At 42.6% G+C, this 24,316-nt stretch overlaps 3 protein-coding genes across 7 annotated transcripts; all 3 read right to left on the bottom strand.

The window, feature by feature from the left end:
- Nucleotides 1-654: 654 nt before the first annotated feature.
- Nucleotides 655-9,139, bottom strand: LOC102789037 (uncharacterized). Of its 2 annotated transcripts, none has more exons than XM_087843765.1 (6): nt 9,056-9,139; nt 6,237-6,360; nt 6,064-6,124; nt 3,820-3,880; nt 1,325-1,399; nt 655-1,231 (listed from the first exon to the last, which is right to left on the bottom strand). In XM_087843765.1, the coding sequence occupies exons 2-6, from the start codon at nt 6,353-6,355 to the stop codon at nt 954-956; spliced, it is 594 nt and encodes a 197-aa protein (XP_087699891.1). In that variant the 5' UTR covers nt 6,356-6,360; nt 9,056-9,139; the 3' UTR covers nt 655-953. The 2 variants fall into 2 exon arrangements, with proteins under 2 accessions (XP_087699891.1, XP_087699890.1); XM_087843764.1 differs by lacking the exon at nt 9,056-9,139 and adding an exon at nt 8,321-8,420.
- A 1,170-nt stretch (nt 9,140-10,309) lies between these two features.
- On the bottom strand, nt 10,310-17,297 carry LOC118455046 (membrane progestin receptor beta-like). 3 transcript variants are annotated; one of them, XM_087843762.1, is made up of 6 exons: nt 17,231-17,297; nt 15,431-15,732; nt 15,233-15,345; nt 14,943-15,099; nt 11,182-11,397; nt 10,310-11,023 (listed from the first exon to the last, which is right to left on the bottom strand). In XM_087843762.1, the coding sequence occupies exons 2-6, from the start codon at nt 15,713-15,715 to the stop codon at nt 10,712-10,714; spliced, it is 1,083 nt and encodes a 360-aa protein (XP_087699888.1). In that variant the 5' UTR covers nt 15,716-15,732; nt 17,231-17,297; the 3' UTR covers nt 10,310-10,711. The 3 variants fall into 3 exon arrangements, with proteins under 3 accessions (XP_087699888.1, XP_087699882.1, XP_087699881.1); XM_087843756.1 differs by having other exon boundaries at nt 15,431-15,780; nt 17,231-17,291; XM_087843755.1 differs by lacking the exon at nt 17,231-17,297 and having other exon boundaries at nt 15,431-16,026.
- A 3,341-nt stretch (nt 17,298-20,638) lies between these two features.
- il17a/f2 (interleukin 17a/f2) lies at nt 20,639-23,160 on the bottom strand. Of its 2 annotated transcripts, XM_087843748.1 has the most exons (3): nt 23,125-23,160; nt 20,980-21,134; nt 20,639-20,873 (listed from the first exon to the last, which is right to left on the bottom strand). In XM_087843748.1, exons 1-3 carry the CDS (start codon nt 23,158-23,160, stop codon nt 20,639-20,641), a joined length of 426 nt encoding a protein of 141 aa, XP_087699874.1. The 2 variants fall into 2 exon arrangements, with proteins under 2 accessions (XP_087699874.1, XP_035768641.2); XM_035912748.2 differs by lacking the exon at nt 23,125-23,160 and having other exon boundaries at nt 20,980-21,218.
- Nucleotides 23,161-24,316: the final 1,156 nt, after the last annotated feature.

Here is a 24,316-nt window from a genome sequence, read left to right as displayed (position 1 = left end):
ATATGTCTACTGTGAGGTCACTGTAATAACAGACCGCCCAAGAAGGTGGAGCTCCGGTTTGGGTGAAATCTTTGGGACTAATTAGCAGGTATCTGTGTCCGGGCGATGCTCTCACACTGCCCGTCGATGCATTTTGCTGATAATGTCACAATTTCTTATAGAAATGATCAATTCTGTCTCAAAAAGGGCAACATGGTAACGGGGCGACCCCAGTGTAGCTAAAGGTTTCACCTTATAGTTGAAAACAACTCAACAACAATTCATTCATAAGACTTTCAAAAATAGTTTTCTATAACTTTATTTAAGGTTTGCGTCCTTTCATGCAGACGTGTTTGCTTGCAGGCCGTCACACTGTTTGTATATCATAAATACATAAATATATATTTGTAGTGGAATTTGCCCCAAAGTCCTTCTAGAAACAACTCTCGCCACTTAGCATCTACTCTGAAACAGCCTCTGGCCCTTTGTTGGCCAGTTATCTAAATTGTGTTTAATTTTAAGGCTCATTGGGACATAAAAATCAGGACATTTCCTTCGGGATTAATAAAGTTTTTGTGATTCTGAAAAACGTGCATCGGCTCAAATCTGATTTTAAAAAATGCTTGAAAACTCTGCTGAACTACAATAAAGATGAAAAATATTTTTCCCTCCATCGTTGCTGTTCCTGAATCGTCCTCCGTGTTTTTGTCTCTGAACTTGTTCAGATTCAGTTGCTGATGTCACTCCACGCGTGACACGTGTCTCTTTTTCATTCAAAGCCTCACTGGCATTAGAAATTCAACCTCACATCAAGACGCTGAAGCTGAGATGTTGACGCTGTGATGTCATGAGTGTCAGGGTTCCAGCACTCTGATTGGCAGATGTAGTTTTCAGGTTTTGGCGTTGATGATGCGTGCGGGAGGACCTGGCGTCCTTCATTCTGTCTCTTCACACCGTCTCTCGATCTTCATCCATCATCCCTCCATCTCTGCCGCCCTCTCGGGCAGCGGAGGTGAAGGCTCCTCCTCCTCCGGTACCTCCGCAGGTGTGTGGACAGGTGGAGGTGAAGCACTGGAGCTCAGCTTCTTGCTGACTTGAGCATAAACCGAATCCCTGTCGTAGTTGCTAAAATCCTCCAGAGCGGCGTCATGTGCTCTGGCTGGCTTGTGATTGGCTGGCACTGCTGGTGATGATATGTCCGGGTTGGTGCCGTGTCCTCCGATGGCGTGGTAGATGTGCTCAGCGTTTTGATCTGTGAACAGACAGACGACAGTTAGGAACTAATGATCAGATCAATAAAAGTACTGTTTCTGTGGTTTCTTCGTTCTCATTCAGAGAATAAAACCTTGGCTCTGTGGCGCCCCCAGGTGGCTCCTCCAGGGAGTGAACTGCACTGAGACTTCCTCTTCAGGACGTGACTCTGAACACAAACACAGGCATCATCACCATTTCTTCACCGAGTTTCTTAATTTTTAAGTGTTCTCATTAAAAAATAATATCACGAGTTCATGAAAGCGATTCAGCCTGAAGCCAGAAAATCGAGCGTGAGAACAAACTAAAAGCGTTTTGTTCTACACGAAAACTCCATTAAATATTCTTACTGAACTTGTTAATGAGCCTCATTTGTTTACATGTGGAATATTTCTTATTTACTTATATTTACTCATGTCATCTGTTTTATTCTTTAGTTTGATTGATTGATTGGTAATTTATTTCAACATGTGAACGATATACAAGTACATTTAGAAAAGAAAATAAGAAAGAAAAAAATACTGTACAAATTACATACAAAACCCCCCCGTTCTGATTCATTTACACATTGAAAGGGAAGAAGTAAACACTTATTGATCCCACCCCTTTGCCATAAATTATCAGTTAATATTTAGTTGCTTCCTTACTGATATAATTTGTAATAAAAATAGTGAACAGATTTCTGATATCCTATAATATCACATCATGATTATTATTTTTTTGTTTGTTTTTTAAATAGAGACTTCACTTAATTTAAATATTTTCCTTTTCTTTATAGTTTGAGAAGATCATATTTTTATAACTCTTTTTGAACAGTTTTATGTTTGGACGTTGCTTTAATTCCATATTCAGACTGTTCCACAGTTTCACTCCATGAACAGAAACACAAAAGCTTTTTCTTGTAGTACGAACCTTCATTGTTTTGAAGTTACAAAAACCCTTAAATTATAACTTCCTTCTTTCAAAACTCTGAATATTTCCTGGCAGTTCTTTATTTTTTGCTTTGAATAGAATTTGTGCTGTTTGGAATTTCACTATATCGTCAATTTTCAATATTTCAGACTGCAAAAATAGTGAGTTTGTACGTTCCTGTAACCTGCACTGTGGATGATTCACATTGCTTTTTTTTGAAGAGTAAAAAGTGAATTTAATGTGGTTTTATAGTTATTGCCCCAGACCTCTGCACAATAGCTTAAGTATGGTGAAACCAGTGAACAGTAGAGAATATGAAGGGATGTTTGTCTAATACCTGTTTTGCCTTGTTCAGTATTGCAATGCTACGTGATACTTTGGCATGAATATATCTTACGTGAGCTCTCAGTTAAGTTTTTCATCTATTATTAGATTATAGTTTCAGGTACGATGGAGCTGTCGGGACTTTAGAGTCGGGACATCGGGAGCCGGAGACAGCGAGAGGTGAGGACATCAAAAGCACATTGATTAAATTCAAGTCGTTGTTATTTATTTAGCCCCAACAACACAAAGTGCCTCAAAGTGTTTTATATTGTAATGTAAAGACCCAACAATATTATCAGACGAGCCCCTTTAAGCAAGCACTTGGTGACGGTGGGAAGGAAAAACTCCCGTTTAACAGGAAGAAACCTCCAACGAATTAGGGTCAGGGATTTAGGGAACTAGGATCTGCAGCTGGCTGCTGCTCAACCCTGATTGGACAATTTGATCTGCAGCAGCTTGGTGCTTCATTGCGACACACTGAAATTTGCCACGCCACCAGGGGATCAGTGCAACATCATACTTCCTGTTTCCTCCTAAATTTGGACACTGATGAAATGATTTCTGCAGACCTCATGTTAGATCAGCTCCACCGATAATCACGGAGCGTCTCGTTCTTCCTGCTTCTGCGCACGAAACATGAGACTACAGATGAAACGCGCCTCTCCTTTAAATGCAGAATAAATTTAAAAGATCCTTCAGCTCGAGGTCAAAGCTTCTTTTTTGTGATTCTTTATTTTTCCTTTGGAAGAATAAAGTTATGTTATCATTCATATTTTTTTCTGAAACTATTAAAACAGTCTTCCCAGCCTCATCATTCATTTGACCTCATGAATCGTATAATTTAAATGTCTTTAGTTAAAGTCTGCTGTCTGCCTGGTGTTTGATGGGACGGAGGGACCTTGCTCAGTCTGTGGCGCCCCCAGGTGGCTCCTCCAGGGAGGGACCCTAACAGGGTTTTCTTCATAAGGATGAGCTTGAGGGAGGACTGATGTGATGTCTTAGTGGAGCTGAATCGGCTCTCGCTGACGGTCAGTAGCTGTTAGCGCAGTAAATTCTGACTTATTTTCCGTGGTAGTCGTCGTTTCCAGCACAGGAGGTATTCATTTCACCTCTGATCGTCAGGCTCAGAGCCATTACTCGTCTACCTCTGTGCACTCACGCGTAAAAGACATTTTCCTGCAAAGACTTTTATTTTCTGGAGGTGCTGTGAGCTCTTCCTCCAGCCTGACTTCGTTCCACGTGCAGTTCGGTGCTGCTTATATAAAACTGAAGTAAACTCCGTCGCACGAACCTGAAAATGTGATGAAACTATTCATTAAAACTTCATGTAGTACAGCTGAAAAGTCTGCTCACGTTTCTCGTCGTTCTGGATCTCGTTGATGGTTGGGTTTTCTCTCACTTCCTCCAGCTTCACCTGTCGATCAACACGACAGGTTAACTATGTGAAGGTTCTCAGTCATCCAGGTCATCGCAGTCTAAGGAGCTTGGAAAGAAAAGCGTCTGGACTTCTTTAAGTTGCTTGAAGATGTTTCACCTCTCATCCAAGAAGCTTCTTCAGTTCTAAGGTCAAATGGTGGAGAGTCCCAGATTTAAGCCCTGTGGGAGTTTCCCCCCCCAAGAGGGACAAAGGACCCCCTAATGATCCCCTACCTGGAAGACCCACCTCCAGGGACAAGACTCGGCTGTCCATCTGTATCCAAAGGTCAAAGGTCAACCGTTTGAGGATGCCAATGTTCACATTTTGGACAGAGAAGACAGATGTTTTGAAAGAGGAGTGAAAGAAGCATCTATGGCTGTATCCCAATTCAGGGTCTGCAGCCTTAAAGTACGCAGTCTCAACGATCCTCAAGGGCCGCGTACTTAAAGACCGCTAAGGCCGGAAGTGCGAGGCTTGTGAAATGGGACGGTCTAGCCTCCGATGCGCTGCCCAGGTTGCCTAGCAACCATGATCCTAACAGCTGGAAAGGTTTCATACAGCTTTGTTTGACAGAAATGAAGAAAATCTTTTGTTCATTTGTTTGTTTCTACATGAGCTTTGATCATTCTCTGATTAAGCTCAGCTATTGAACGGCGTATATTTTAAAGTAAAGGCTTTAAAACCAAGTTAGTACAAACGTCACTAATGTCACATGACTTTGCCGACATGTGGCCAACAGGAATGTTTTCATGTTCTTCGTTATTAAACATTTGCACATAAATAAGTGACATAATATTCAGTACTTACTTAAAGTTTACTCTTCGGCGCCCCTCATCTGCCGTTTTTTTTCCTGCAAAATTATCCACACCCACCGCCGTGCTATGCATTCTGGGATATGTTGGACCACGAAGTCTACACCGCCACGTCCTTAAAATTCAGGGAAATGAAGGACGCGTTTGAGGGCCGCATTTCGAGCAGCCTTTGAATTGGGACAGCCTTCGTCGCGTCGCTTTGACGTAATCGGCCTTAAAATGCGGCCTTTAAGGCTGCAGACCCTGAATTGGGATACAGCCTATGTCCACTGTGAACGGCCATCTTTGAAAAGAGGGCGGGGCTTATGACACCAACTGTCTGCCATCTATAATCCAGTGTTGAGATCCTTCCCAGACGCCTTAACGCCCACTCACATCCTGGGCCATCTGACCTCAGGAAATCACATGATAGGGTGGGGCCAGGTTTCACAATGGCTCGTGTGATTAGGTAGAGGACCATTAGGGGGTCCATTGTCCCTCTTGGGGGGGGGGGGGGGGGCACTCCCACAGGGCTTAAATCTGGGGCTACGTCCACACTAATGCATTTTAGTTTGAAAACGCATCGTTTTCTCTCTGTTTCGGCCTCCCGTCCACACTGAGACGGCGTTTTTGCTTGAAGGAAAACGCAGCGTTTTCAGAACGCTCTTGAAAACGCACACATTTCACACTGGGCGTCGCAGTGTGGACAGCGAAAACGGAGACTTTCTAAGACGATGACGCATGTTAGTCATATGATGCAGTCATGTGACCAATAAAACTAAGATAGCGGAGGACATCATTATGCAGCAGCTGTTTTGTTTGACAGCCCTGTTAAAGATTAATATCAGTCTGCACATCGTCCAGAGAGCTTTTCTTCAAATTCTGTAATTCTCACTCGCTTTGGCAACTTTGTACTTTTGTGTTACTCGCAGCTCCACCTCATTGTTAGTCTGTTTAAAAACTCGCTGCTTTTCCTCGACATTTTGCTGCGACGTTTCAACGAGCCGGAAAGTAAATAAGCGGCAGACAGAAATGAGGCAGGTCGAATCTTCTTGTGTTTCACGCATGCGCAGGACTGGAACCGTAAGCGTTTTCGGCCGTTTCAATGTGGACGCACAACTCTGTGAAAACGACTGAAAACGCTGGTGTGGACGCGGAACGTTTTCAGACAAAAACGCCGTTTTCAAATCTATCCAGACCAGTGTGGACGCAGCCTGGGACTCTCCACCATTTGACCCTAGAACTGAAGAAGCTTCTCGGATGAGAGGTGAAACGTCTTCAAGTAACTTAAAGAAGTCCAGATGCTTTTCTTTCTCAAGCTCCTTAGACTACAAGTTAAGCCACGCCCCATACCATCAGAGGCTTTAGGTCGTTAAACTCGTCTCTTACCACGCTGATGAGCGTTGACGGGGTTCTGTTCATCTCCAGATCCTGAAGCTCAAACGAATGTCTGAAAAACAACAAACAACAGCGTCAGGTCAGCGTCGACTCTGATAACCACGAAAGTTAAACTTTTCATTTTCATTCATTTCATCATCCTGTGATGTAGAAAGTCTGCTGACCTGCCGCAGTCGCTGCAGAGACCCGTGAGGAAGATGGAGAGGATGAGGAGGAGGATGAAGAAGCTAACCACTCCTGATGGCAGGAGCCACAGCTCGATGGCGTCTGGTCCGGTTGCCATGATCCCTGAGAGGAAAACGCAGATGAGTGAGGACGACCCGGAGACTTTATGACCTCCAAGAAACTCACTTTGCATTTTAGTGTTTTGTAAAGAACTTTAATTAGGATCAGATGTAAATTATCCTCAGTTTCTCTGATCATTAACAGGTCTAACAATCAGCAGAGGTCAAAGGTCAGACACTTTATTCTTCCTTCTTCTCGCAGACTTCCACATAAATTCCACCTGATCTGTTTTCATATCAAAGGAATGCTTTAAATGCGCCCTTCAAACATAACTGAGCAAATATCAGCTCATATTTACTGATATCGTTAATGTGACGCTGTGTGTGCTTTAAGGCCGGTCCGTCGTCGGGTGTGTACTCGTTCTTTCAGCTCAGCGGCGACTCGAGCTGCGGTTGAATCATCCTGACCGACTCCTGTTACACAAACAGGTGGGTCGCGGCGCGAGAACGCCATGTTCAGATTAGAAAAAACTGCATTTAGCGCAGTTATTTCACTGTAACAAAGGAAACGAGGCGCAAACAGCCAAGCTAACACGTATCCACCTCACTGATTATCACTGTTAAATGTTGCAGTGACAAAACATCAGTTAAATGTTCCAACAGGTGGGGCCGTTTTTTATTCTGCGCAGGGGGAACTTCCTGTTGTCTCCGATGCCTGACAGCTACTTTGTACCCACCCTGTTAATAATAAGTCACACTTTTCACCCCTGAAGACAAATTCCTGCACAGAGGACAGAGCTGCGACTCAAATACGCAGACACATCGTAGTCCATCAAACTTGAGACTGAACTTAAAGTGAAGTAAGGCCACAGAGCAGGCGAACCATGAAGAGATTAGAACAAATGAATGAAAACAGGAAGCATCATCACCATGTGCGATGATGATCAGAGCTGTGGTGAAAGGTTTGGGCGGAGCTGCTCTTTTTAAGATTTCTTCTCTTGTCTCAGTTGTTTGGAGACGGAGTTCCACGTATGAAGGAGACGGCTGCCTTTCTGTTTATTTTCTTTTTGTTTTTGCAAAGAAAGCGAGCCTATAGCGTCCACAAAAGCGAGCCGCTGTCCCAGCAGGTCACCTGATCTCAAGGTCAGCCCACATCACCTGATGGCTCAGGCAACACCCTTGTCCACATCCTGATGGGTGACCAATTTAAGCTGCTTTATCCTGCCGGGCTACAGTTTCTGCACATTTGCAAGCCCCTTTGCCTTCCAGCGAAGCCTCTTCTGTTCTGCACGAGGAGGTGGTGCTGTCGCTCCACCTGCTCCATCTTTCTATGCACGAGCCCGGCGAGGTCCCAGAAAAATGCCAAACAAGTCGAAAAAGAATAAAAAGCCACGAAGAGGCGAAAAACAAGTAAAAGAGACATTAAGAGTCCATAAAGAGACCCTAAATAGTTCTGACAAAGTGCAAAACAGCAACATTGTATTGATAAAAGACAACGGAGCCACAACGGTTGGCCTCAAACCCCAAATTACAGCCTTTTGTTTCAGCCTGTTCCTCATCGAACAGGGTGGGGTCTGCAGCTGGGGGCCTCATCATCTGTCTCCGGTTTTCTGGTGTGAATACCAGACGATGCCAGTCTGTCTTTTAACCTGTTTCCTGGTCTTAAAAGTGCTACTGTGAGAATCTTTTTCACGTCAAACGTGAAAATCAAGAACACACTGATGCTGCTGCTGTCACATAAGAAGCTCAGAAAAGTAACAGATAAAAGAACCTCAGATGTGAAACTTGGTAAAATAGTTACTTTATATCTCTCGACACATTAATATTAGGATAATTAGTGTTTGCACATTAATTTCCTTTACAACTGATTTTATGACTGTATGTCTGTGAATTAAAACAACTTTTTCATCGACATTCATGTCAGTTAAATAACTGCAGTACAAGCGCAGCTCTGAGTGCTCCAACAGTTCAGTTTACTTTCTTAATATACGAGCGCTCAAGTTTAAGAAGCGGTGTGGACGTACCTGTGTGCAGACAGCTGTGTGTTCAGGTTCAGTGGTGCTGTGAGGGTTTGTTCCTGCTGCACGTTTACTCATTGACAGACTGAACAAACACTCTGCTGTGAGAGCTGCTTAAAGACACACTGCACAAACACACTGCACAGGACTCCGGATTCCCCCACAGGAACTGAGACCTGCTTAGCTTAGCTTAGCACAAAGGCTGCAAGTGCACATATTCAAAATGTTGCAGTCTTTGCTTAAATCTAAAAATGTGTGATTATTAATGCTAACAAAAATCGGTAATTATTCAGAAATGTGCAGAAAGACTGCAGTTCCTCTAATATCCAGCAGAGGCTTCAGCATTATCATAGTTTAATGGGCACTAAACCTACTGTGTGTATATTATTTTAGGCATTTATGTCAAAAACATTAGTCCACATTAATAATGAGGCTCTAACACATTTTAGACCCAGAGATCACTGTGAGTAACTAAAGCTGGAACAGACTGTCTTGTTAAAGATTTGCTGTTCATAGCAGATTAAATTAGAAGGTAAAACAAATCAACCTGTTTGAAGCCTCTATTTTTACAGAGCTACAGGCTAGCAGCTCACTTGCTGCCTCTTTTTCTGCTTTAATTGATTCATATCTCTGCTTTTTTATTTTTAACACCCTCTGCATATTTGCTGTTTCACTGCTGATTTACTGATGAACTTTGACCTGCTCTACGGCACAAGTATACGTGAACAGGATGTTCCTCACCTGTCCGTGTGGTTCCTCACACATCTGTTATAATCACTGTGTTTACTGTGCTGTCAACAACACAGCCACAAATGCTTTCAGAAGTGGCTTTGTTTCATAATTTTAGTGTTCAAACCGAGAATGATATTCTCTCCTGATAGCTGAACGGGGGGTGTGTTTTACATTTTATGGCGTCTTTCTAACCACAGGCAGCTGCGACTGATAAGCTCCATAAAGCCGAGATCAAACTGAAACTTGAGCACCAAGAGCAGCTCCACCCGATCTGTGCAACTGACACTTTCTGCTTGACTGGCAGAGTGAGGCCCTTTGAGGACTGTGAGAGGCAGATAACAGCAGCCTTGCTGTTAAAGGACACATAAAGTGAATTCACATTATTTTTTCTCTATCGCAGTCTGCATTCAGCTTTCTGTCTGGATGTTGTCATACGTGCATTGTGGTGTTAAAGTCCATAGAAACCCTGTAGTTACTGTAAAATGTCAGCTAAAATTTCATTTTGATAGATAAAGGGAGAATCAGCTTTAGTAAAATATGGCGTGTTGGTAGGTTGTTTTTTAATAACAGATATATTAAAAACCAACCTACAAGTTGGTTATAGGTTGTTCAATGATTGTTCATACAAATCGACAGGCTGTAAATAGAAACATAAAGAACTTTGCCTACTCATGTCTTGCTTTGCTGTGTAATTAAATTGTCCTTAACGTTCCAGCGAATAGGTTTATGCTACAAACCTATCACCGTCCTTTACACCCACACAAACTGCACGGCTACGCAGGAAAAAAAAATCTGCCTGCTAAACTGAAAGTACTCCAGACCATCAACCATTAAAACATGTGGCTCAAGTCCTAAAACAAGCACGAAATGCAAACCCTTGGTTCCCAAATGCTTACAGACTGTTGTTAAAGGAAGAACAGTCAACGGTTATCTTAGTATTTTATTATCTTATTATTTTAATCTATTTTATGTAGTATCTCATTCTTATTCTATTCCAGTGTTTCTAAGTTTTGCTATATAACTTTGCACCGTCCACTTTGGCGGGCGATCGTGGCTCAAAATTTGGGTGTTCGTCTTGTAATTGGAAGGTTGCCGGTTCGAGCCCTGGCTCAGACAGTCTCGGTCGTTGTGTCCTTGGGCAAGACACTTCACCTACCGCCTACTGGTGATGGCCAGAGGGTAAATTGTAAAGCGCTTTGAGGGGTCCCAAAAAGCGTTACATAAATGCAATCCATTATTATTATTATTATTATTACTTTCTGCTGTAACAAAACCAATTTAATAAAGGTTATCTTATCTTATTAAATACAGGTTTTAGATTTATTTTCAATCAAGGCCCCAACCTGGAGCTCAGAGAGGCAACAGTGTTCAGCTATCAGATAAACGTACAAACTATAGACAATATTGCTTCATTGAATATGCAAACAGAAATTAAAAACTGGTCCCGTAATGTTAAATGGTCACTTGATTTTAGTTGTTGTTTAGTAAAATGTAAAAAAGAGAAACCAGAAGAACCAGAAGTTCGGTGCAGGAATATGTTGGTCTGCATCACTATGATCTGATGCTAACAAACAACCAAACCAACAAAAGTAAAGAAATGCTTCCACTGCAGAGTCAGTCCCTCAGAAGAAGAAGAGACTTCCTGTACACAAACTTTTTCCTCTTCTATCGTTGCTCTTTCATCAGCTGTGCCTGAGCCTGCCTCCTCATGGCGAGGGCTGTCAAGGCGCAACACAACGTTAGGCAGGGAAAGGAGGCGCAAGCCAGCAGGAGGCGCTCCTCTCCAAACTCTCTGACCATCGCCGGCCGCCGCCATAAGAAGTCGTGGAACAGCGCTTCCTGCTGGGCCAGTGTGCAGAGTGACAGCAAGATGTGGAAGAGCTGGTGTCCGTGGCCGACGATGTCAAAGCGGCCGGGGGAGAAGCGCTCAGGAACGGGGCAAGAGAAGAAGAAGGCGGATAGCATAAACAGCACCACCTGGTGGAAAAATGATAGAAAGCTTTTTGACAGTAGCACAAAAATATACAAATAAGAACAATTCGTGCAATATTTTTACCCAAAATTACTAACCAGTAATAAATATAACTGTTAGGTCTAATAAATCCATGACTAAAGAAATAAGTAAAAGGAACTACCTGCAAGAAGTGCAATGGTAGTGCAGGGCTGCCTGTCCAGCTGTGGGTGGCAAGACGGTGGGCAACAGGGCTGATGTCCACTAGGTAGGCCACGCCCATTGGGATCAGCTGGCAGAGCTTCCTGTGAAGGGGGTATGGACGGCGGAAACGAAGTTTTGCATAGCAGCAGGCGGTGCACGAGAGCCACGCAAGGAGGGCAGCTGCTGGGAGGAAGACCTGAAATCCAAAAACCTGATCAGGACATCTGAACATACAGTGGGGCAAAAAAGTATTTAGTCAGCCACCGATTGTGCAAGTTCCCCCACTTAAAATGATGACAGAGGTCAGTAATTTGCACCAGAGGTACACTTCAACTGTGAGAGACAGAATGTGAAAAAAAAATCCATGAATTCACATGGTAGGATTTGTAAAGAATTTATTCGTAAATCAGGGTGGAAAATAAGTATTTGGTCACCTCAAACAAGGAAAATCCCTGGCTCTCACAGACCTGTAACGTCTTCTGTAAGAAGCTTTTCTGTCCCCCACTCGTTACCTGTATGAATGGCACCTGTTTGACCTCATCATCTGTATAAAAGACACCTGTCCACAGCCTCAACCAGTCAGACTCCAAACTCCGCCATGGCCAAGACCAAAGAGCTTTCGAAGGACACCAGGAAAAGAATTGTAGACCTGCACCAGACTGGGAAGAGTGAATCTACAATAGGCAAGCAGCTTGGTGTGAAAAAATCAACTGTGGGAGCAATCATCAGAAAATGGAAGACATACAAGACCACTGATAATCTCCCTCGATCTGGGGCTCCACGCAAGATCTCATCCCGTGGGGTCAAAATGATCATGAGAACGGTGAGCAAAGATCCCAGAACCACACGGGGGGACCTGGTGAATGACCTGCAGAGAGCTGGGACCAAAGTAACAAAGGTCACCATCAGTAACACACTACAACGGCAGGGAATCAAATCCCGCAGTGCCAGACGTGTTCCGCTGCTGAAGCCAGTGCATGTCCAGGCCCGGCTGAAGTTTGCCAGAGAGCACATGGATGATACAGCAGAGGATTGGGAGAATGTCATGTGGTCAGATGAAACCAAAGTAGAACTCTTTGGTATAAACTCAACTCGTCGTGTTTGGAGGAAGAAGAATACTGAGTTGCATCCCAAGAACACCATACCTACTGTGAAGCATGGGGGTGGAAACATCATGCTATGGGGCTGTTTTTCTGCCAAGGGGACAGGACGACTGATCCGTGTTAAGGACAGAATGAATGGGGCCAAGTATCGTGAGATTTTGAGCCAAAACCTCCTTCCATCAGTGAGAACTTTGAAGATGAAACGAGGCTGGGTCTTCCAACATGACAATGATCCAAAACACACCGCCCGGGCAACAAAGGAGTGGCTCCGTAAGAAGCATTTGAAAGTCCTGGAGTGGCCTAGCCAGTCTCCAGACCTCAACCCCATAGAAAATCTGTGGCGGGAGCTGAAAGTCCGTGTTGCTCGGCGACAGCCCCAAAACATCACTGCTCTTGAGAAGATCTGCATGGAGGAATGGGCCAAAATACCAGCTATTGTGTGTGCAAACCTGGTAAAGACCTATAGTAAACGTTTGACCTCTGTTATTGCCAACAAAGGTTATGTTACAAAGTACTGAGTTGTATTTTTGTTATTGACCAAATACTTATTTTCCACCCTGATTTACGAATAAATTCTTTACAAATCCTACCATGTGAATTCATGGATTTTTTTTTTTCACATTCTGTCTCTCACAGTTGAAGTGTACCTCTGGTGCAAATTACTGACCTCTGTCATCATTTTAAGTGGGGGAACTTGCACAATCGGTGGCTGACTAAATACTTTTTTGCCCCACTGTACCGATGGGACAGAAGACTCAAACACAAACCTTTCTAACCATGTTTTCCCTTCCATCTGAACAGCCATCATTGCAATAAGAAATCCAACTGTCCACAAAGTAATCATCAAACCATTAAATAAGCCAACTACAAAACATCCAAATTGTCCATCCGTGAACAAACCTGTCCAGCCTGCACTGGGTTCATCAGTCCAACATTCACACCATTCAGTCATCTAATCACCCCACTTTCCAATATCCAACAGTCACAGTATTCAGCTATCCAACATCCAATCATTAAACTGTCCAACCACCCAGATGTCCAACCATACAGCTATACCCGTCCAACAATCCAATATCCAATTATCAAATTGTTTACCAATATCATTTACAAACCATCCAGTCATCCAACACCCAGTCACTAAACTGTCCACTCATCACACTATTTAACAGTCCATGAGTCAAACTATTTAACCTCCTAGCTCCAGTTGGGAGGTATATCCAGTTGCATCACTGGATATACAGCCATAACAATATCCAGTGATTCAATAATGCAACATCCGACAATCAAATGAACCAAATTCCCAACCATTAAACCGTCCAGGACTCCATTTATTAAACTATCCAACCATCCAGTCATCCAACATCCAATCACTGAACTGTGCAACTTTCACACTAATAAAATTTTAACTACCCAAGTATCCAACCATCAAGTTCTCCAACCATACAAACATACCAGTATTCAACATCCAACTACCTAGTATCGACTCATCTAACTGTTTGACCATCACACCATCTAGCAGTCCATGTATTCAACTAGCCAGTCAGCCTGCTCCCCAAAAATACAACCATATCAATATCCAAACATCCAGCCTTCAGACCATTAAGGCATTACACTGTCCTACAATCCATCTATCCAAAATGCAACAATCCAACTGTCCAACAATCACAATATCCAAACATCCAATGGTTATACTATCAAACCATCCAACTATCCATATACTGTACAGTCATCTAACTGTCAGGGGGTGAAAGGCTGATATGTGGAAGTGGACATGAAAGCAGACTCAAGGGACAATAGACTAGCAGTTACTAGCAGACGGGCACAGTGGACTGGAGCAAACTGAGAGCACCGCAAGATCAGGCACCATCTGTAGAAAAAGAGGGGGTTGGTACCCTAGAGAGGCTTCAAAAGGCATGAGACCTATAGCAGAAGAGAGAAGTGAGTTATAAGTATATTCAGTCCATGAAAGTTGTGAGGACCAGGTAGAAGGGTTGTGGGTGTATCACAGTGAAGGGCAATTTCCAATTGGCTCCGAAAGTTGTGTATAAATCTTCCAATTGTCTTGTTAATGGTTGAAGAAAGTGACAAGTAAAGCAAGCTGCAGCGGAGTTTAGTTCCAGGAACGGCAAAAACAAACTGGACACACAAGGAAACACCAGTTAGAATTCAACTAAGTTACAGCCGTAGCTGACGGACTGGCAATGAGACGAAGGGTGAGCTGGTCTTAAATGCCAGCCTGCTGATTGCCACTGATGGATCACTGCTGGATGATGCATGTGGAAATGAGCCTCTGCCCTCATGGGCAGATACTGGAGAACCAGAGCCAGCATGGAGAAACACATCAAAACAGCAGACACTCACTCGGATCATGATAGTTACACAGTATGCAACCACCCAGCCATCACAGTATCCAGCCATCCATCATTCAGTGAAAATACCCAAACATAAACACTGTCAGACTATCCAACATGTAACATCCAACTGTCCAACCTCCTGCCTTCATCCAGACAGTCAGTCAAGACTAAATTTCCACTACCTTACCAGAAAACTACCAGGCCGTCCAAAAAATCAACCAACATTGCAGACGTCCAACAATCAGCCATCAAATATTACCATAGTTCAACATCTGTAAACAAACCTGTCCCAGCATGCTTTGTCTCCAGGCAGTGTTGGAGCTGTACAGGCAGAGAGCCAGAGCACAGCCATACTGATAGACGGCCACGCCCACATAGTCCAGGAAGAATAGTGAGTAATGCGCCTGCTCTGAGTGGGACTGCAGCAGGTGAGCGGCAGCACTGCAGGAGGTAACACGATGTTAGTTAAAGCTGCAATATTTAAAATGTTTACATTAAGCTTCAAACATCATTCCCAAATCAAATATATAGGAACACTTTCTTATCGTTGGTGACCAAAGAATGAATCACTCACCTGCAGCTGAGGTATGTGACGGCAGAAAGAACATAGAGGACCAGAGGTAGAGAGGAGGCATCCACAGAAAAACCTTCACCTTCAGGACCCTGCAGTCGGAAACCCAGGATTCCCTTAATAGGTCAAAGGTCAGACAACAGGAAGTCAAACAGAATGTCATCATGCAGCAGAAGATCAGAGCATCTGTAAATATCCTACCCCTCCTCGCATGATGGCGAACACCATGAACCTGAGCACCACGAAGGCGGCAGCCAGCAGGTGGCTCCACACATTCAGCGTCTCATTGTGGATCTGGAACAGGCTGAGGGCGTAACACCGCCACGACATGCCCGTGGGACGGTACCCCGTCAGGATGAAGCGCTCCCGAAACAGAGGGGGAACATCCACGTCTCGGACGGTAGGGGGGTTGGATGGGAGGAGGCGGTGCAGCAGAGGGAGGAAGTTAAGACAGAGCGAGGGATGGGCAAACGACACCTGAGGCATGATGGGAGATGACCCAGCTGGATGAGGAGGAAATGATAAGAAGATTCTGTTCTGTTTGATTACCCCTAAGTGAAAATGAAAATCACACTTCAGTAAATTAAATTACAAATTTATTTGGAAGCCAAAAAGCTGAGAGTATTAGCTGTAAAGCGTATATCCTTGTTATGCTTTTATCTGTTGGGAATTCCAGATTATAAAATGTAAAATAAAAGTTTAATGCTGGGAAATGGCTGTAATTCAGCAGATATTTGTTATTAAAATGTCAAATATTTGTAGTTTTCAAACAAATTTCTACCATGAATATACCAGTAAAATGCTCTGAAGTAATTTATTTTAAAACTTGAATTTTCTAAATAAATACATTTCTAAAGATGATATTAACATGAAATTCTCACCAGATGTGGGTAACAACCCATCCAATGCACACATACAAAGAAAGCAAACCACAGATGTCCATAAACTAATTTATGTATAATAATGCAAAATGGCACAGGGAAATGGCCTGTATTTATATAGCGCTTTACAAGGACCCCAAAGCACTTTACATATCCAGTCATCCACACATTCACACACAGGTGATGGCAGCTACATTGTAGCCACAGCCGCCCTGGGGCGCACTGACAGAGGCGAGGCTGCCGGACACTGGCGCCACCGGGCCCTCTGACCACCACCAGTAGGCAACGGGTGAAGTGTCTTGCCCAAGGACACAACGACCGAGACTGTCCAAGCCGGGGCTCGAACCGGCAGCCTTCCGATTACAAGGCAAACTCCCAACTCTTGAGCCACGATCGCCCAGGGAAAAAGTATTGAACACATGAAGAAAGGGAGGTTCAAAAAGGCATGGAAATGGCATCAGCTTCAGAAAATCAGTAATTACTGCAAATTAATATCAGCTGGTTCAGTCCCAACTGATGGCCTATAAAAATGGTGCCTCATCACCTAGGTGTCACACAAGTAAACATCTCATGATGGATAAACCCAGTGAGCTCTCTCAACACCTTCACAACCGTATTTTTGTAAAACATACTGATGGCATTGGATACTTGGCACTTGTGGAGAGCTACAGAAAGACCTGGAATCAACAAGTTCAGTTGTTTCAAAGAAAACAAGTTATGCACTTAACTACCATGGCCTGTATGGACGTTCACCATGCAAGAGTCCATTGCTAAAGAAAAAGCGTGTTGAAGAGCGTTTAAGGGTTGCTGAACAACATTTAGACAAGCCTGTGAAACAGAGGGAGAATATAGTCTGATTAGATGAGACCGAAATGGAACTCTTTGGATGCCAAAATACATCAAAACACCATGTGTGGAGAACAATAAGCACAGCATATCACTGTTTTTCAGCATAATGTATTTTTCGGAGCACAAAGCACATTAATCCAAACAAAACTAAGTCAAACTTTACTCAACTCATTCTTCTTGCTTCCTCCACCTCCGTACCATTGATTCATTAATGTTGAATTCTCTGGCAGCTGCTCTATTCCCATGTTGTTGCAGTATATTAATGACTAACCTCGTATTGTGGATGAATAATCTCAGTTGTTCTCCTGACTGAAGTTTGGCATTTGTTTAACCATCAGAAACCCTCACGTTAACTTTTATCAGTTGGAAAAAAGTTAGCGTTCATCCTCCAGCTTCACTGTGTTTATGCTATGCTAACATAGCTGTGTCGCTAGCAATCACGTAGCACATCATTATATAGCAGCTAGCCCAACTTCAGTAACCCTACAAACGTCACTGCTGTTTAGTTTTCTGTCTTCATTTATGTTGGAAGTGATAACAGAGCTGTACGTTTGAATTTTTCATAAATCTCTCAGTCAGAACATGCTATATCATGTTTAGGTGGAAGCTAGCGAGCTAACTTCCTGCTAACTTCTAACTCCTTTACATTTAATAAATTCTGTTTTCGTGGATGCCTGGATGTTAAACCTAATTGTTACACCTGGTAAAGCAGCAACGCTGACCATTTTATTAAAGAAGAAAGAATTTAGACCGTTTTTAACTCTCAGTGTTTGTTTGACTTTGGTACCTGAAGCAGACGGAGTTTTGGACCCAGATTACTCCGCGAGGCTCCTGACTACGGTAGCTGTGATGCTCCAACAATCCATCAAGCTCTAAAACATTTTTTGACAGACTTTTGAGCGCCGTGTAGCACATAAAATCGGTTTGAGGTCAATAAGCCCAACCAGTTCATACATAAGGTGCACCGGATTATAAGGCGCACTGTTGATTTTTGAGAAAATTGAAGGATTTTAAGTGCGCCTTATAGTGCGGTAAATACGGTACTTCATATAAATGAAGGAAGGATGAATGGAAAGATGTACAGAGAGATTCAGGATAAAAATCTGCTGCCATCTGCCAGGATGATGAAGATGAAACGAGGGTGGACGTTTCAGCAGGACGATGATCCCACAGCCACGGATTCTCTCAGCTGCTTTCAGAGAAAGAAAATAAACCTGCTAGAATGAACCAGCCAATCAGCTGTCCTTAATCCAAATGAAAACCTATAGAGAGATCTAAAGTTCATAGTGGGGTCGACAGAACCTTCAGGATTTGAAGACTGTTTGTGTGGAACAATGAACCAAAATCACACCTGAGCAATGCGTGAGACTAGTTTCTCTGTGCAGGAGTTGTCATCACCAATACAGGCTTTTGCACGAAGTATTAAATACATTTCAGTAAATGTGTTCAATACTTTTCCCCTATGTTTTTCTAATTAATACACATAACTCAAGTTATGGACATCTATGGTTTGAATTCTTTGCATCTGTGTACTGCATTGGGTTGTTTTACATCAATAGCAGCTTTAAAAATGGATTAACTTTGAGAATTGGTGAGGTATTCAGTACTTATTTTACCCCGCTGTGCACGAGAGGGAAATAAATGTACAGATAGGTGGCAAATAGATTGAGTTAAAAGCAGTCCAACAGCTTTGATTGGAGCTTATTCAGCTTCAACAAACTTTGGCTTAAAGATCCTTCAAATGCCTTTTTTCTTTGGAAACACTTAAGCTTCAATTATCTCTGTACAAAGGTCAGAGGTCACAGAATCTGAAGGACAAGAAGGAAATCAAACCTACCTGAGCGTCTCCTGGATGTGAGCTGCTCGCTGCTACGCTGCACAACTTATTTTCTACTCACTTCTATTGTTTTCTGTTCGGGTCTTTGGGCCTGCTGTCACACACACACACACACACACACACACACACACACACACACACACACACACTCCACAATGTGTTCTTGTTTTCAGCTAATTAGAGCTGATTTCAGTCTGAACAAGTTTTTCTCTGCAGAGGATTTCAGACATCATGAGACTCAGCAGTAATGCACACTTCGCTGCAGCGTGCATGCCAATACGCCACCAAATCCTCCACACAGTAACGTCACATTTATTCTCTAAACACGTCAGATTAATAAAAGGAAAGATTAGGAACTTTTCTAATTCGTCCAGTGCACATGATGGTAAATTTGGAGACTAATTCAACAAAAAAATGAAGAGACAAAGCAAAGCAAAATTGTAAACTTCAAGTTTTTTTTTTCTCTTGTTATTTTAGTTATATTTCCAAATTCTAAATGAAAACTATTCTATTCTATTTTATTCTATTCTATAATATTCTATTCTATTCTAAAATAATAAAAATGTAAGATGATAAAATATTTAAGAATGTTGGCCAAAACAAAACTGTAAAAGGTAACAAGCTTTGTAGAAGAATTGTTTTAAAAAGAGGAGAAAAGCAGTTCTGCTACGCCCACTGGTGGATGGCGAGAGAACTGCAAGTCCACAACTACATGTTTAATCTGTTTCGTGTTTGATTTGTTTGGTTATATTCACACGCCATCATTCAGAGATCAAGACTGTTCCTGTAATGTTACTGTCAAACAAAGTCATGTCTTTCATTGCACAAAATACATTAAAATGTTATTTTGTGCTTGAACAAAAACGAGCAATCATCCAAACCCAGACTTGAAAACAACATTTCACACAATCAAACACCGAGTTTTATCTGAACTGAAGCTGTTCTGTGGATTTCTCTATCACAGAGGAAGCAATGTGCATATATTCACTCTGCAGGGATTCCACAAGGCTCTATGCTCGGACTACTTTTCTTTGCACTTCATATTAACATGTATCTAAATATTAATAATCCAATCTACGCAGATGATGCAGTAGTCTTCACACAATGACACACTCAAAATCACACATTCTTATGTCTTACAGAGGCACAGGTTCAAGAGTGACTTCAAAATCATTAATTTGACTAATTATTGAACAATGTGTGATGTTTATGAAACAACCAATGACACTGTAAACAAGTTCAGTTAACTTTGACTCACTTTGGGCTCGGGTGTAACAGTATGACTGAAAATTTCAACAACAATTTAAAATTTAATTTACACAAATCCAAGCGCATCAGGCCATTTCCAGGAAAAAAATCGATAAAGGCGATCTCTTAAGCTTCGATCATTTAAAAAACATGGCAGTTTTATGTATAAAGTTTAATATAGACTTTCCCCCAATACTTTCAGTTGATTTATTGGGGGGATTGGTGTTAGGGCTGCTGCTAGAGTAGACAGCGAGGGGCCTGATAGGAACCAAATGTGAGGTCAGTAAAGGGGAGTAACTATTTTGGCACTTCTCAGATCGATGCTGCACATACAATGAAAGCTGATCTCAAACAAACCAGACTTGTCATCATTTTTTACTCCACGTAGTTTTTATTTGTTTGTGTGTTTTTTATGTTACCTGCACAGAGACTACAGATAAAAATGAGCTGATTCAAATCTGGCACATCTGATATTAACACGCACTGTGCAGTTTTTAAATAAATACAACAAAAACAGCAAGAATGAAATGACCAGGTTTCAATTAGCTTATTTTTTAGCTCCTTTTATTTTGAAACATTTCTGTTTCCTGGGCTTCACTTCTGATCGGTCTCGGCTCGAACACAGGTGCAGCCGACCGCCACAGAGCGGAACGATGCTTTGTAGCAGCGCCGGCCATTGTGTGAGGTCAGGACCAGAATGTTCTGGTAGACGGGGACTGAGTTCAGGTTGTGTTGGTCCTTCTGTCCCGGGATGGGACTGGAACAAAAGCTGGTGCTGCACTCGGCCTCCCAGAGCGTCCTGGGGATTCGGTTTCTGTCCGTGTTTGGCCTGAGTAACAAACACAGCAACAAGTGAAATTCCACATTTATCAGAGTTGCTTCTGTTTTTACTCATTCAGTCATCTATTCACAGATTCATTCATGAGTTTACTCACGTCCAGTTCCACGGAGACAGAGATCTGCTGTGGATGTCCCCGTTTCCTTCAGTCAGGCTCGTGATCTCGGAGGAGAACGTCAGCGTGGCGTCACATTCAGCTGCAGGTTCAGTTTCAACCTCGGAGTGAGCGACCCACAATGCACTGCAACATACCTGAATATACAAGATTACCAACAAGTTACAATCTTGGGTTTTACTAAATGCAACTATTTCAACCATGTTTACATTTTTCTGCATACATATATGTATTTCAGAGCTTTCTGATCATCCTCAGCCTGTTTGAAACATCGTTCAGTGGTTTCAACTTTTAATCTAGTATGAAGAGTACGAACCTCTTAGTGAAGCTCATCTGTGCAAGTTTCTCAGTAAGTTTTTAGTCTGTACTAGAAGCTTAAAATACTAAAACTAGAATTATTTGTTTGACAGTTTAAAACTCTGCCTTTTAAAGACTGTTAGAGCGTTTATTCCTCAAAGTCCCTTCGTGTGAAGCGGAGGGTAAGTATCAGCCAATCAAATGCCCTTCATCATCTGATTAATGACCCGAGGGACCACCTCTATATACAGGTGTATATGTTAACACACTCAATGCCACAATCTCCCCAGGAGCAGACGTACCAGCAAATTCCCCCTGAGCTCAAACCCAAGAGCTCCATGAAGATGCGTGGCTGAAAAAGAAAAGAATCAAGCGGCTGCAGTGGTGCAGAGTCCAGAGAGCTGTGCATGAACGAATGGTGCAAACCTCGATGAACTGAAGCAACGCTGTTACCGAGAGTGGACCAAAACTGCTCGGCAGTGATGAGACAGACCGATAGACTCACACAGAGAACAAAGTTCAAATCCAGAGTGAAAATGTGAGAAAAACATCACAAATTATAGATGTAATATCAACACAAACAAGCTCTTTTTAATTAAGTCTATCCGGATTGAATCTATGGTGTTGCCCAGAGGAGTGTCACCATGAAGCTGGATGAAAATGCTGGGTTGGACTGTTTTAAAGGAGATTCTGTGGATTCTTCAGAAAAAGCTGGAAAACAAACCCCAAACCTGACATGCTTCGAGCCTCCATCAGCATCTGTTAAGCTGAGCTCGCTGCTGAGAGTCTATAACCATCCCTTGAAGGTTATTTTATTATACTTTTTAGTGAGATGATGGCAATTTAAGCAACAACAAACTTCATCACTCTAAACGCTGTTTTAACAGGGTTTAAATTTCAAATCTACAGGGCCAAATAAGAACCATGATAAGCACAAAAAAAGACATGATAGTCCATTAAACAGCAGCAGCCGACACAAAACTCAGTTTTAAACATAAATAAACTCAGAGTGTCTGCAGGAGGACGATTTCACGGAGAGTTTTAGGACGGGATGAGCTATTACGCGTCATGACTGTGTAACTATCAGGTAAAAATACCAAAAACTGTTATAGTTGATTAAATATTACGTTAGCCACACACATTATAATTATTATAAACCCTGTGAGTCGTACAGGAGATTATCTGGACTGGTGGTGGTCAGAGGGCCCGGTGGCGCCAGTGTCCGGCAGCCTCGCCTCTGTCAGTGCGCCCCAGGGTGGCTGTGGCTACAATGTAGCTGCCATCACCAGTGTGTGAATGTGTGGATGACTGAATGTAGTGTAAAGTGCTTTGGGGTCCTTAAGGACTAGAAAAGCGCTATACAAATGCAGGCCATTTACCATCTGGAAACATGAAGTAAAACATTATTTTATTAAAAGCGTTTTCTGACCAGTTTAAATTTACTCACCTGCCTAAAGACCCGCGCTGGTTCCAGTTCTGGACAGCTTGACACCTGACCCTGAGGCCAGCTAACGACATCTCTAAAAGACTGTTTGGAGCTAGTTTCTGTTTGCAACACTTTTCATGTCCATCCATTAAATGAACCCAGTAAAACCTTTCAGCCGCTGCTGGTTCTTCCAGTCTGATCAATTTTACAGTCAAACTGCTAAATTTACTTTGCGCTGGAACTTCTCACCAGTCATCCCCAATCTAACCTTTGCGACTATCAGCCGTGAGTAATTTCTTGCTTGTAATTTCTTGCTTGTAATTTCCAGCAGACTAATATAATCTGTCTTTTCATCTCTCAGTCGCAGTGAACAGATGATCAGAGTGAATAAAGTCGACGCTCACCAGCAGAGTGTAGACGCCGTGCCTCAGCAGCTTCATGATGTTGCTCTGGTCCCGTCCAGCGTCTGTGTGCGACTGCTCTCAGATCAGCACAATTTATGCAGATCAGATGTGATCACGCCTGATCTCTGAGGTGATAACAGCTCAAGAAACAAAGCGGGAGATTCCTGTTATCTCTGCAGACCATCTGAATCACACGATGAAAGCCTGACAGGCGGTCTGTCAGATGAAAATAACACGTTGGCTGCACTGATAACATCTGTGACAGAAAAACGTGTAAAACAGCAGAAGCTGAATTTTATCTTCAGTGCGGCAGATTTGGTCGCATTAATTTAAAGAACAGAATTTGTTTTAATGACAACAGATTCTACTTTTTTTTTATTTTCTGTGATATAGTGTCCACGGTTTACATTAAATGTATTAATAAGTGTACGCTCAGCTTCTCTCTGATGATCTGAGATCATCACTGATTTCTTTATTTGGTCACTTCCTTCAGGCACAGCAAACTCTGGTCTTCCTGCTAAGACTGTAGGTGTTCTCCGTACCGTCTACCTGAGCAGAAACTACATATGTTCAATTTTAAGAAGCATTCGCGATCAGAGACGTCCTGAAGTAATTTGTTTGGACAACAGCTCCATCCATTTCCCTCACCTACGATCACGGTGGTGGGGAAAGTTCTCCCAGCTGACAGAGGGCAAAAGATCTCAAACACCTGGAGACAGACGCACCTACAGCCAGTTTACGATCGTTAGTTAAACTAGTGAGCATGTCTTTGGAGCGCGAGGGGAAACCTGCAGAGCTTCCAACCCTGACCAACACGCTGCTCTGCTCCAGCACACGTATCTTTATCCTGATCGATCGAAAATTATCAAAAAAATTAATCTGATTGTGTTCATGCACTGCTTTTGCAACTGATGTATCTCAACAGGAAGCAGGTTTCATATCTGCAACATTTATCTAACCTAAATCTAACCAAGTTTATTCTATTTGATAAGCACAGCTTCCAGGAGTGTTTCTGGTCCACATGTGAGAACGGAGAGATGACAAATGGTGTTCAGGAAGGTTAGAAAACTGGAAAAGTTGTGTCCGTGGACATAAAACTTCTGCGAGGCTGTGATGTGCTTTCTGAACTTCTGATTTGTAATAAAAAATAAGAAGCAATGTCGTTCAGAAGCTGCTTTTCCACATTAGCGCT

Source organism: Neolamprologus brichardi, chromosome 1, assembly GCF_056152115.1.
Source record: "Neolamprologus brichardi isolate AB-2024 chromosome 1, ASM5615211v1, whole genome shotgun sequence".
Classification (NCBI taxonomy): domain Eukaryota; kingdom Metazoa; phylum Chordata; class Actinopteri; order Cichliformes; family Cichlidae; genus Neolamprologus; species Neolamprologus brichardi.
Note: the sequence above shows the minus strand (reverse complement) of the source record. Positions and strands in the feature narration are given on the sequence as shown.